At 42.0% G+C, this 14,847-nt stretch overlaps 1 protein-coding gene across 7 annotated transcripts in view; it reads right to left on the reverse strand.

The window, feature by feature from the left end:
* LOC139413615 (natural resistance-associated macrophage protein 2-like) overlaps positions 1-12,006 on the reverse strand; it is a 34,993-nt gene extending 22,987 nt beyond the window's left edge. The window contains exons 1-3 of one of the 7 annotated variants that reach the window (XM_071161218.1): positions 11,606-12,006; positions 6,926-7,021; positions 3,367-3,503 (exon numbers count right to left, since the gene is read on the reverse strand). In XM_071161218.1, the coding sequence (XP_071017319.1) occupies positions 3,367-3,503; positions 6,926-6,959 (171 nt within the window). In that variant the 5' untranslated portion in view covers positions 6,960-7,021; positions 11,606-12,006. Of the gene's footprint in view, positions 1-3,366; positions 3,504-6,925; positions 7,026-10,585; positions 11,146-11,605 lie in introns of those variants that run through there. The other 6 variants (XM_071161216.1, XM_071161217.1, XM_071161219.1 and 3 more) reach the window with 6 other exon arrangements.
* Between the last annotated feature and the right edge of the window lie 2,841 nt (positions 12,007-14,847).

Below are 14,847 nucleotides of genomic sequence, written 5' to 3' on the forward strand. Positions count from 1 at the left end.
TATCGACAGGACAGAACAGCAGTCTCTGGTAAAACACCTGTGTTTTTCTTACCACCACAGACCGATGCTGGCACTGAAACCGCACTCAATGAGCTGTATACAGCCATAAGCAAACTGGAAAACCCTCATGCAGAGGCGGCACTCCAAGTGACTTTAATGCAGGAAAACAAATCAGTTTTACCTCATTTCTTCAGCATATTACATACGCAACCAGAGAAAAAAAATTCAAGACCACCTTTACTCCACACACAGAAGTGTACAAAGCTCTCCCTTGCCCTCTATTTGGCAAATCTGACCAAAATTAAAGCAGGAAGCACCAGTAATTCAGTCTATAAAAAAAAGTGGTCAGATGAAGCAGATATTAAACGACAGGAATGTTTTGCTAGCACAGACTGGAATATGTTCCGGGATTTCTCCGATGGCATTAAGGAGTACACCACATCAGTCACTTGCTTGATCAAATCAAATTTTATTTGTCACATACACATGGTTAGCAGATGTTAATGCGAGTGTAGCGAAATGCTTGTGCTTCTAGTTCCGACAATGCAGTAATAACCAACAAGTAATCTAACTAACAATTCCAAAACTACTGTCTTGTACACAGTGTAAGGGGAGAAAGAATATGTACATAAGGATATATGAATGAGTGATGGTACAGAGCAGCATAGGCTGCATCGAGGACGTCGTCCCCACAGTGACGGTATGTACATACCCCAACCAGAAGCCATGGACTACATTCAACATTCGAGCTTAAAGGGTAGAGCTGCCGCTTTCAAGGAGAGGGACTCCATCCCGGGGGATTATAAGAAATCCCGTTATGCCCTCCGACAAACCATCAAACAGGTAAAGCATCAATACAGGACTAAGATTGAATCGTACTACACCAGCTCCAACACTCATCGGATGAGGCGGGCCTGCAAACTATTACAGACTGCAAAAGGAAGCACACCCGAGAGCTGACCAGTGACACGAGCATACCAGACGAGCTAAAAAACTTCTATGCTCGCTTCGAGGCAAGCCACACTGAGGCATGCATGAGAGCATCAGCTGTTCCGGACGACTGTGATAACGCTCTCCATAGCCGACGTGAGTAAGACCTTTAAACAGGTCAACATACACAAATCCGCAGGGCCAGACGGATTACCAGGACGTGTACTCAGAGCATGCGCTGACCAACTGCCAAGTGTCTTCACTGACATTTTCAACCTCTCCCTGTCCGAGTCTAATACCAACATGTTTCAAGCAGACCGCCATGGTCCCTGTGCCCAAGAACACTAAGGTAACCTGCCTAAATGACTACCGACCTGTAGCACTCACATCTGTAGCCATGAAATGCTTTGAAAAGCTGGTCATGGTTCACATCAACACCATTATCCCAGAAACCCTAGACTCAATACAATTTGCATACCGCACAAACAGATGCACAAATGATTCAATCTCTATTGCACTCCACACCACCCTTTCCCATCTGGACAAAAGGAACACCTATGTGAGAATGCTACTCAGTGACTACAGCTCAGCGTTCAACACCATAGTGCCCTCAAAGGTCATCACTAAGCGAAGGACCCTGGGACAAAACACCTCCCTCTGCAACTGGATCCTGGACTTCCTGACAGGCCACCCACAGGTGGTAAGGTTAGGTGACAACACATTCGCCACTCTGATCCTCAACACGGGGGTCCCTCAGGGGTGCGAGCTCAGTCCCCTCCTGTACTCCCTATTCACTCATGACTGCACAGCCAGGCACGACTCCAACATCAATATTAAGTTTGCTGATGACACAACAGTGCTAGGCCTGATCACCAACAATGATGAGAGGGACCTACTCCCTATAGGCTGAGACCTGACCCTGTGGTGCCAGGACAACCTCCTCAAACCTCAACGGGATCAAGACAAAGGAGATGATTGTGGACTACAGGAAAAGGAGGACCGAGCACGCCCCCATTCTTATCAACAGGGCTGTAGTGGAGCAGGTTGAGAGCTTTAAGTTCCTTGGCATCTACATCACCAACAAACTAACATGGTCCAAGCACACCAAGACAGTCTTGAAGAGGGCACGACAACATATTCCCCCTCGGGAAACTAAAAAGATTTGGCATGGGTCCTCAGATCCTCAAAAGGTTTTACAGCTGCACCATCAAGAGCATCCTGACTGGTTGCGTCACTGCCTGGTATGGAAACTGCTCGGCCTCTGACCGCAAGGCACTACAGAGATAGTCCGTACGTCCCAGTACATCACCGGGGCCAAGCTTCCTGCAAACCAGGACCTATATACCAGGCGGTGTCAGAGGAAGGCCCAAACAATTGCCAAAGACTCCAGCCACCCTAGTGATAGACTGTTCCCTCTGCTACAGCAAGCCGTACCAGAGTGCCAAGTCTAGGTCCAAGAGGCTTCTAAACAGCTTCTATCCCCAAGCCATAAGACACCTGAACAGCTAATCAAATGGCTCCCCAGAGTATTTGCATTACCTTCCCCCCTCTGGAACACTGCTGCTACTCTGTTATATCTATGCAGAGTCACTTTACCTATACCTACATATTACCTCGACACCAGTGCCTCCGCACATTGACTCTGTACCGTACCCCATGTATATAGCCCCGCTATTGTTATTTACTGCTGCTCTTTAATCATTTGTTATTCTTTTCTCTTTTTAAATATTTTTTTAGGTATTTTCTTAAAATGGCATTGTTGGTTAAGGGCCTGAAAGTAAGCATTCCACTGTAAGGTCTACTACACTTGTTGTATTCGGCGCATGTGACAAATACAATTGGATTTGATTGATGGTTTGGGATAAGTTGGACCGCAGAATGAAGGAAACGCAGCAAACAAGTGCTCAGCATATGTGGGAACTCCTTCAAGACTTTTGGAAAAGCATTCCTCATGAAGTTGGTTGAGAGAATGCCAAGAGGGTGCAAAGCTGTCATCAAGGCAAAGGGTGGCTACTTCAAATAATCTAATTTATAAAATATATTTTGATTAACACTGTTTTGGTTACTACATGATTCCATGTGTTATTTCATAGTTCTGATGTCTTCACTATTATTTTACAATGTAGAAAATAGTAAAAAGAAAAGAAAAACCCTTGAATGAGTAGGTGTGTCCAAACTTTTGACTGGTACTGTATTTTATAAGGTCATAATTGCGCATGTGATGCCATAGGCTCTGGGTTCATCTGTGTGAGGTCATAGACCTTGACGTCATAACCCTCTGTGAGTTAATACTTACTGTGATGTCATAGACCCTGAGATCATAGGCTCTGTGTTAATAATCCCTGGGGTTTTCTAGGCTGTGTTAATAGTCTGTGTGAGGTCCTGGGCTCTGTTTTAATAATCCCTGTGAGGTCATAGGGCACATGGCCTCAGTACCTGGGTGACATCCTCTGGAATGGGAACCTTTTCCTCAAAGTATGTGGAGAAAGGCTCGTCGTCTGAAGCCGGAGCGGAGGTGGAGCTGTACAGGCCCTGGGTGCTCTGGATGACCCCATTCTCCTGAGGAGGTTCCTCTGTGTGTGTGAGAGAGAGTGAGTGAGAGACATGAAAACTACTGTGATCACATGAACCTGAGCAATATGAAGAGAGATTCTATTCTACCCACACTCTTCCCATGACCAAGCTATGTTCCACACCATTTGATTCGAGACAAGCAACACTGAAGCATGCATGAGACAATCAGCTGTTCCTTGACGACTGTGATCATGCTCTCCGTAGCCGATGTGAGTAATACCTTTAAACATGTCAACATTCACAAGGCCAGACGGATTACCGGGACGTGTACTCCGAGCATGCGCTGACCAACTGGCAAGTGTCTTCACTGACATTTAACCTCTCCCTGACCGCGTCTGAAATACCAACATATTTCAAGCAGACCAGCAGTCCCTGTGCCCAAGAACACCAAGGTAACCTGCCTAAATGAATACCGAACCATAGCCATGAAGTGTTTTGAAAGGCTGGTCATGGCTCACATCAACACCATTATCCCAGAAACCCTAAACCCACTCCAATTTGCATACCGCACAAACAGATCCACAGAGGTTGCACTCCACACTGCCCTTTCCCACCTGGGCAAAAGGAACACCTTTGTGAGAATGCTACTCAGTGACTACAGTTCAGCGCTCAACACCATAGTACCCTCAAAGCTCATCACTAAGCGAAGGTCCCTGGGACTAAACACCTCCCTCTGCAACTGGATCCTGGACTTCCTGACGGGCTGCCCCCAGGTGGTAAGGGTAGGTAACACCACATCTGCCACGCTAATCCTCAACAAGGGGGGGGGCCCTCAGGGGTGCATGCTCAGTCCCCTCCTCTACTCCCTGTTCACCCACGACTGCATGGCCAGGCACGACACCAACACCATCATCATTAAGTCTGCTGACGACACAACAGTGATCACCGACAACGATGAGAGCCTATAGGGAGGAGGTCAGAGACCTGGCAGTGTGGTGCCAGAATAACAACCTATCCCTCAATGCGATCAAGACAAAGGAGATGATTGTGGACTACAGGAAAAGGGAGGGCCGAGCATTCCCCCATTCTCATCGACGGGGCTGTAGTCGAGCAGGTTCAGAGCTTCAAGTTCCTTGGTGTCCAAATCACCAACAAACTATCATGGTCCAAAACACACTAAGACAGTCGTGAAGAGGGCACAACAAAGTCTATTCCTCCTCAGAAGACTGAAAAGAATTGGCATGGGTCCTCAAATTCTCAAAAAGTAAGTTCTACACCATCGAGAGCATGGTTACTTCACCGCCTGGTACAACCGCAAGGCACTACAGAGGGTAGTGCGTACGGCCCAGGACAAGCTTCCTGCCATCCAGAACCTCTATACCAGGCATGTCAGAGGAAGGCCCAAACAATTGCCAAAGACTCCAGCCACCCTAGTCATAGACTGTTCTCTCTTCTACCGCACGGCAAGTGGTACCGGAGCGCCAAGTCTAGGTCCAAAATGCTTCTTAACAGCTTCTACCCCCAAGCCACAAGACTCCTGAACAGCTAATCACACAGCTACCGGGACTATTTGCATTGTCGCCCCCCTCCCCCCTTTACACTGCTGCTACTCTGTTTATTTTCCATACATAGTCACTTTACCTATACCTACATGTACATATTACCTCAATTACCTGGACTAACCAGTGCCCCAGCACATTGACTCTGTACTGGTACCCCCTGTATATAGCCTCGCTACTGTTATTTTGTCACTCCTTAATTATTATTATTTTTTAATTTACTTCAGTTTATTTGAGTAAATACTTGCAGTTTTAAGAAAAGAAAATAGTATTATTGGTCAAGGGCTTTTATAGCCTCGCTACTGTATATAGCCTGTCTTTTTACTGTTGTTTTATTTCTTTATTTACATATTGTTCACCTAACACCTTTTGGTTAGAGCCTGTAAATAAGCATTTCACTGTTTATTAATCTACACCTGTTGTATTCGGCGCATGTGACAAATAACATTTGATTTGATTCAGCTGCAGATTAAAGCAGACATTAATTGGCAACCTTGCCACAGTAAAGAGATTGAAAGCCATACTTTCAGTCTCTCTCTAATGACAGAAGCGTTTGCCAACTTCAACAAGGAAGTGCCACATTAAAGTCCACTGTAAATGGAGTGTCAATCAACTCTCTTAACCTGGCTGAGTCTCCAGGAAGGGCCAACAAACCTGTTTTTATGACACATTTTGAAACACTTCAGGTTATAAAGTAAAAGATACGTATTGTAAAACATTTTTTTTTACAATATTTTTATTGTCACATACACCGGATAGGTGCAGTGAAATGTGTTGTTTTACAGGGCCAGCCATAGTAATACAGCGCCCTTGGAACAAATTAGGGTTAAGTGCCTTGCTCAAGGGCACGTCGGCTAATTTTTCACCTTGTTGGCTCTGGCATTCGAACCAGCGACCTATCCTTTACCAGACCAATGCGCTAACCGCTAGGCTACCTGCCACCCAATAGCTTAATAGGTGTCATTTTTCTCTTTCAATGCACCTTTTACATTAATAGGCTACATCATACCTCTGAAAAGTAGGCTAAACAAAGAGCAATACTAAGGCCAAATATCTATTTGCGTAACAGGTTAAATATGAACAGAGTGATCACATGAATTGTCACATCATATGAATCAAAAGCCCAATAATCACATCATTACACAAGAATTCTAGACCCTTAATGCATCCTCCTCCTTACACTAACAGTGTACCACTCTACCGATGGTCTGATACAATGATCTGTACTTACTCAGGTTGGAATGTTCATTGGGCTTCTCTTCCTTCATCTCCCAAAGGTTCCTCTCGCACTACAGTCTCTTTGGGTCCAAGTCTACTTCTTCTAACAGGAGCGTTGCTTACATAGGCTATATATAGCCTAACTCAATGAATGTCTCAATAACTTCCTATTTCAATACACGAGTCAGACTCAGGATGACAAAGACTAACTTACTAACCCATTCCCCTTCAACCCATGGAAAGAAAGCTTGGTCACAAACTCCTGATTTCGATTATTGCCACATCATCATCATCCCCCCACACACACACAAAAACAGTCATGCAAGAACATAATAACACATCCCTTCTAAGTCCAAGGCACAAGTTCCTAAATTGAAAACCATGACCATGCTGTTTCCCCAAAAGAGCACAGTGTCACTTCTTGACACTTTAGAAGAGGGTTATCACACACACTACCACCAAGATTATCTCATTGTAGAGCTGGGAGTTAATGCCCTAAAAACAACAAGGTGAATCTCACTTTGTCTTGAAAAAAGGTATTGAATCGAAAATGTGCAGAGGTAAATCGTGTGTTCAGGAGTTGTTTTTTCTACAATGTATTGTGTATACTGGCATAGAGCCTATAGTGCACCATGTTTGCTAAGCTGACCACAGTAAGTCGTGGGAGTTAGTGTGGTGGAATGTCTTGTTTCTGTTAACGTTACCTTCCAGAAGGTCGGCTTCCCGCTCTGTCTCCATCAGTGAGGGTTGGGGTTAAAGGGGGGCGGAGGGAGAGCTCTGGAAACGCAGAGACTGGAGATCTGTCTGGAAACAGGCAACTGAAATTAAACTAAATATTAAGAGAAATATATATTATACAACACTGCAGAGACCAGTAACACTTATTTTGGGTTTGAAAAAAGTATGCTTCCATCTCTAGCCTTAATTTCTGACCAATTAAACTCTGGTCATTGTGGGTATCTGCAGGCTGTCAGTCCAGTCACCCACTGAATCACTGAAGGATCAGTGTTAGTAAACAGTTGGTTTGGGATTTTATTAGGATCCCCATTAGCTGTTGCAAAAGCAGCAGCTACTCTTCCTGAGGTCCACACAAAACATCCTTTGACAAGAACAGCAAGGACAGAAATACATTTCTTTTTTTTAAAGGCACACGTAGTCTACATATCAATGCATACACAAACTATCTAGGTCAAATAGGGGAGAGGCGTTGTGCCGAGAGATGTTGCTTTATCTGTTTTTTGAAACCAGGTTTGCTGCTTATTTGAGCAATATGAGATGGAAAGAAGTTCCATGCAGTAAGGGCTCTATATAATACTGTACGTTTTCTTGAATTTGTTCTGGATTTGGGTCTATGAAAAGACCCCTGGTGGCATGTCAGGTAGGATATGTGTGTATGTCAGAGCTGTGCGTAAGACGACTATGCAAACAATTTGGAATTTTCAACACAATGTTTCTTATAAAAAGATGAAGTGATGCAGTCAGTCTCTACTCAACTCTTGGCAAAGAGAGACTGGCATGCATAGTATTTATATCAGCCCTCTGATTACAATGAAGAGCAAAACGTGCCGCTCTGTTCTGGGCCAGCTGCAGCTTAACTAGGTCTTTCCTCGTCGCACTGGACCACACGACTGGACTATAATCAAGATTAGACAAAACATGAGCCTTTTTGGAGTGTAGTGTCAAAAAAAAAAAAAACTGAGCATCTCTATATTAGGGCAGTGGTTCCCAAACGCCCAAGGGATCTGTGTGTGTGTGTGGGTGTGGGGGGGGGGGGGGTTGATAGTACAATGCACAAGGTGGTGCAATTTTGAAATTGAGTAGTGCATCATTAGTTCCTTTTGTTACATTACATTACCTTAGAGAGCTATTTATAACTTAGCAGAAATGTCCAGTTCAACTAGCCTATGTCAGCAAATGTTTTTTTTTTTATTGGCTTTTTTTTAGCCCATAGATATTGTTGTTGTTTTTTGTCACTCAAATAACACGAGTACACAGACAGGTCAAATGTATAAAATTACAACAACAAAAAATGCTTTAAAACTGCAACGTTTTCTTTGCACCTCATGACAAAATGTGTAGAATTGCAGGAAATAAACTTTAAACCTGCAATATTATCTCCACCAACAAAACAGGTGTCAACAGTTTGTGTCATGAACAGTGCTTGTGTCCACAGAAAAATTCCAATGCTGGAAGCGCCCCCGAGTGAAAAAGTTTGTGAATACCTGGGTTAGAGTTCCATTTCTTTCCACCATTTCTCCACTTGGGTCTAAATACTGCTCTGGCAGAGAAGAGCAGGACCGCTATAGAAAATGGTGAGAGGCTGACTGGTGCATGCTTTAATTTGTAGCGTTAGACCAGATCTTACACAAGACAAGATAAACTAAAAAAAGGTAACCTAGAAAAAAGGTATTCATTACAATGGGAAATAAGCACTCTTGAAACTTGTATCAATAACCCATGACAGGAGACAACTGATATTGATGCTGCTGAGTAACTAGTTCTGCAACAGCAAAATGACTCAGCAAATGCACATGACTACTTCATTCAAGTTTAAAGTCACATGTACAAGTACAGTGTAACGCCTTTCTAGCAAGCGCTAACCCCAACAGTGTCGTAATCAATAACAATGTAATACAAAAAAATATTACCCTGTGAGAATATTTGGTACAAAAGCCTTAAATTGACCTCAACATGGTCTCTGTGGTTAGAATACATATTATTCTGTCGCCACTGAGCAAATTTCACTTCCCTCAATGGGAAGTTAACAAAAACCTCCTGACATTCACACAGTGTATCTTCAACACTTTACAAATGCCCAAACAAGAAAAAATCTAATCAGGAGACGCTATCCTGTCAACCTTGGGCAAACACCCCTATCAATGTAAATAAAATAAGTTGTACAACACCTGTGTATATACTCAGTTAAAATTGTCAAATAAGAAGCCTGATCATTCATTCTTCCCAAGAAACAGAAGCATGAGGCTGAGGAGAATGGGGGGTTGTGAAAGCGTGCAACTATAAAGTCATGACTCATTGAAAACTTGGGGTGGGAGAGAGAGAACAGAGTGGGAGCAGTTTGCTCTTCCCCTAACCTGGGGCCTTTCCTCTCCCCCCTCCTCTCTCCAACAGACCTAATCTGTGAAAAACAGCTCACTCTATATAACCTCCCTAACGGAACAAGGACCTTGCGCACACACACACACACCCATCTCTTTTAAGGTATAGCAGCCTAGGAAGAAAACACAAACCTTTAGGCTATATTCCTCACATGACACAAGGAGTAGGCTTGAAATCAGGAAACAGAACAGTTTGGCCTAGAAATGTCTGAGGGCTGAATAAATGCCTGTGGCAACAGTCTGGCAAGTTTAGAACATGTTATAGTTTGTCCAAATCAATGATTAGGCCTACATATCTGTCAACCCAAGGTCAGACTGACCATTTTCAGATCAAGTCTCAAAGGTTGTGGTTTAAACAGTGAAGTGATTAAAGGTAATTTGATATTTATTCAAACTTGTGCAATGTAAAAACTGTCCATTCATTTCCATCTACACTGCATATACTAGATGTATTTATTTTAAGCTGTTTGGTGGCATGGGCTCACTTTGACATTGGAACGCAGTCAAATCATGGGCTCACTGACATTGGAACGCAGTCAAATCATGGGCTCACTTTGACATTGGAACGCAGTCAAATCATGGGCTCACTTTGAAACCCAGTCAATAACAAATGACTAGCAAGCAAGTGTGGTTAAAACTGGATAGGAAGGGGGAGCAGAAAGTCTAGACATTTCTATGGCAGCTATCTGAAATTAAGTAAAAGTAAGCGTCAAAGGAGTACCATAACAAACCAATGGAATCTGAGCAAATGTAAGAAGTCAGTTGAGTAACTACATGAGCCAAATTTCCTGGCTGAACAGTATTCTGACGTCTATACTAACTAACTGTTATATATCTTAAGAAACATAGATTATCGCCAAAACCTTGGATAGGTAGCTAGCAAACCACAGGTAAACTAACTACATTCCCCGGCTAGCGATGGAACATTGGGCAACTAACGTTAACATGGACTCTAGCTGGCTAGTTACCAAACGTGTAACTTAGCTAGCTAACTTATGCTGCATTAATAATATAAAATACCACAAATAAGTGTTATTTAATTTATATAGCTGTCTACTTACATTTTACAGTAAATAATTGACAGCTAACTAACTAACCAGCTAGTTAGTTCACTTTGACCTATGATGTGGCAAGCAATTAGCTTAGCTAGCTAGCTAACTTGGATGCCATGGTGTTAGCCGGCTAGAAAGCTAGATGTAAAGTTCAAGTAAAACAAGCACCGGAATGAATGTATCAGCGTCGTCTTACCTGGATATAGCTTATGTACAAAACGTGTGTTCTTGTCAATTTCATTACGTTAAATAACGAATAGATAAACTGACATAACACTAGGACAGTAGGACGTTGTCCATTGACCCAGGTTTATTCGACAAAAAGCAATGTCGCAAAAACAAAAAAAGAAAGTCATTGCGACATGTGTAATGGAAACGGCAATTTCTAAAGATCGACATTTTTATCCGTTAGACTGAGGTGGATTTTTATTTTGTCGAACTTTCTTCATTGCGACAAATTATGGAAACATTTTTTCCCTCGAATAAATAATGATTGCGGAATCATTTGAAGATACACGGGGCACGCGATGTAACCGCGTAACGTAACCATAAAGCTCCACTCCATGATTAATTCTAAATGCGAAAAAAAAAAAAAATCTAATATAAAAATGTGTCTTTGCAGGACAATGATAGTCCTGACTTTTAAGAATGCCTGAATTGCTTCACCTTGCATTTCTGGTTTGCTGGCAATATTTGTATAGCCTACATTATGAGATTATTTGTATTTGTCAAATGCAGCCAAGCATCGATCATCATGTCACCAGAATAAGACCCTCGATATTTATTGGAAAGGTGCAACAAGCTCATCTCCTTGCACTTTCACCTCCCTATGAAGTTCATCATCATTCATTTAATCTGTACCCTAACAAACTGCATGTTTTCCTGACGAGTCGTAGTGGGAGGACCACACAAAATGTCGTGACTCCAAGTTTACTTTGATATGGTTATTATATCAATATTTTCGCATAAAAGCGTTTCTACCGATATATTTAATATATAATTATTAATATACGCCTACTGTATGATTGCTAGCAAATTAATTAGCTAACTAAAGTTAGCTTGCCTAGCTGGAACTTCTGAAAAATAACATGTTTTATTTCTACATTTTCCAAAAGATAACACAACAAAAACATATGTACTTTTTACAAGACGTGTTTGTGCCGTCATGTGCATTAGTATCACAATTTCTAACTTACTTGCATTCGTTTTTACTTACACTTGTATGTTGACTTCTCTATTGACGTTGTTTTTAAGTTTTGGCGGACATTTCTTAGCGGATGTACAATCGTCGCGAATTTAATTATGGGGAGTTTCAGGCCCTGGAGTGAACCTATATGCACACTCCGTCTACCGTCCAAACACTTAAAAGACACACCCTCGTCCACTAACCCTCGCCTAAAACCCTTGGGGGAATACCCGTCGCCATCTTGGTGGGTGGTCCAAATGATTAGCCAAGCAAGGGAAGTTTGCAACTTAAGCCCCTCAGCCCTCGTTTTCATTCGGCTTTGCGAGTGTACAATTATGTTCTCTCCGAGGCCCGAAACTCACCAATTAGTGATGGGCATTCCGGGTCTTTTCAGTGAGCCGGCTCGTTCGGCTCTGCTCACCAAAAAGAGCCGGCTATTTTGACTCCCAAACGGCTCTTTAAAAAAATATGTTTTGTATTTTTTCCAAGTCAAACAGTTTGCGATAGTTTGACTATGATTGGTGTTAAAACAATTCTAATTAAATTATTAAATGAAATCATACTCTACCTTAACCACAATGTATTTACAAATGCATTGGTTTGTTATGGAAAATAATGCTATTAAACATGTGCATTTAAAGTATAACTTTTTAATGTATATTAACAAAGTGCATATACATGTAACAATTCAAAACGAATACAATCTGAACAACATAATAATATAATATTGCACCATATCAAAGAAAAGTAAATAACAATGTGCAAAACTGCAGCATCCCACTTAAAACATTAAACTGGTCCCTCTTTTCTCTCTCTTCTTCATTGCCATATAACCAGCAGCACACAGCAATGCTGACCATATATTGCTTTTCTGAGAGATTTGCATTCAGAAATGTATAATATAATACTGGATTAAATAACGATGTAGTAATAACTGCTTACTGTACCTCTCTCCACTGATCTCCACAGTGACCTGCTCAAAGGGTTCCAGGACTCTGCATACCTCCTCCCATTCCTCTTGGGTCAGAGCATCAACAGGTACATTGACAATGGCCAGGGTAGAGGTGATGGCATCCTTTGACTCAAGAAACCACTTCAACATATAAAATGTTGAATTCCACCTTGTAGTGCAGTCTTGTTTAGGCCTCAGTTCCGGCATCCCCATCTGGCATTGGGTAGACTTGAGTTTTTCAGCACCTACTGTGCTCCTGTGGAAGTATTCCACAGCTGCTTTCACTTTGTCCACAGTGGGCTTCATCACCTTCAGAGCATCTCTTACAATCAGGCTGATTGTGTGGGCAAGACATGGATGATGGGTCCATTTTAAGATTTTCATGAGTTTGGTTATGTTAGCTGCATTTTCGCTAACACAACAGAACACTTTTCCATATTACTTGCCATTCTCTGGCCACTCTCAACAGTTCCTCTGCCAAGTTCTTTGAGGTGTCTGTCGCTGAACTCAAAGCAGTCCAGAAGACAGCTAGACATCGAAAAATCTTCAATGAAGTGACATGTAACCGACATGTAAGAAGTGGTTACCCTTGATGTCCAGGAGTCAGTGGTAAGGCTTTTTGGACTCTTTCCCGCACTGAAGCCTAGGTGCTCTCATACAGTTGTGGAATAAGTGATTTTGAAAGGGTTTTCCTGCTTGGAATTGTGTACATTGGATTTAGACTATTGCTATAATTTCTAAAATCTCTGTCCACAATCGAAAATGGCTCGAAATTGGTGGCAATTATTTCAGCCAATGCAATATCAATTTGGCCTTGTTTTGCTACAGACATAGACTTTGGCATAAACTGGTCTATAGAAAACTGCTTTGCCGTGGGTCGCGGAGTAGGCCTACTTGACTGAGTGGATACATCTCCACGTGTGGAGGTGCTGGGTCCACCACTATCACTAGCAGGCCCGCTAGTTCCTCGAAGCTCCGCTACAGCTAGCTTCACAGTTGTGTGCACAGTTCGCATATTCCGATGTAGGTTGTGCGTAGAACCGGCTTTATATGATATTTTGTTTATGGCAAATTCTACACTGTGCTCTGACATTGTCTACATTATTAAAATGCATCCACATGCTACTGCGCTTCAGACTCATTTTCCAGCTGTTGTTTTCACAGCTCCCCTTCCTCTCTCTCCTCAGCTGCTAAGTGTGTGTCTGTGAGTGAGTTGGCTCTGCCTTCCCTCACACGTCTTTGGTTCATTGGTTGACACTGCGTGTCTGATTGACAGGATCAACAGGTGAGGCTGTTAGTCTGAGCAGACAGTCAAAATGAATGTGTGTGTGCTTGAGCATTTAGGCCTATATTATATATATTTTTTTCGTTCTTTGAATAAGTTAATTATATTAATTTAAATATTTTGATTATTCATATCTTCATTTTAAAATGTTTAAATAAATAGATTCGGCTCTTCTGATATGCGAGCCGCCTCCCAACGTTCACCTACAAGAGCCGGCTGTTAATGTCGACTCATTCGCGAACGACCCATCACTACTCCCCATAATTCAATAAGTGACGATTGTACATCCGCTAAGGAAAGTCCGCCAAAACTTAAAAACAACATCGATGGAAGGGTCAACATACAAGTGAAAGTAAAAACAAACGCAAATAAGTTAGAAATTGCGCTACTACGTAAAAAGTATTATTTGGGAAATTGTAGAACTAAAACATTTCCCTTCTTCAGCAGTCCCAGTTAGGCAGGCTAACGTTAGTTAGCTAATTAATTTGCTAGCTATCATACAGTAGGCGTATATTAATAATTATGTTAAATATAAGTAGACATGCACTCAATTGAATGTATCAAAAAACACCCACAAGCTACCGGTTGCTGAAAACACAATCATCGCGGCATGAACGAGTCACGAATTTCAAGCCAAGAGTAGTCCATTTAAAAATAATTTCTTCAATCCAAATGTATTGATAGTGAGTGTGTTACTACAAATATTTGTACTACTCCCCTGACAGACCATAGGGCTATTTACATTGATATCAAAATATTTACCCCTGATACTAACCTTGGTAGAGCATCCTACTGGAAGCTAAATAGCTCATTATTAAATAATGATATAGTTCAATTTGAGGTTAAAAATCTGCTCTCACACTTTTGGGAAAGGGCTTGTGAAGAAAAATCTTATTGCAAGAACTGGGAGCTCTTTAAATTTGAGGTGTCCAAATACCTTAGAAAATATGGTAGTAAACTTGCTAAGACCAGAAGAGCTGAGGAGGAAAAGGTGATTATTAAGATAACTTCCCTTTCTCAGAGGTCCCCAGCCGA

Source organism: Oncorhynchus clarkii, chromosome 7, assembly GCF_045791955.1.
Source record: "Oncorhynchus clarkii lewisi isolate Uvic-CL-2024 chromosome 7, UVic_Ocla_1.0, whole genome shotgun sequence".
Classification (NCBI taxonomy): Eukaryota; Metazoa; Chordata; class Actinopteri; order Salmoniformes; family Salmonidae; genus Oncorhynchus; species Oncorhynchus clarkii.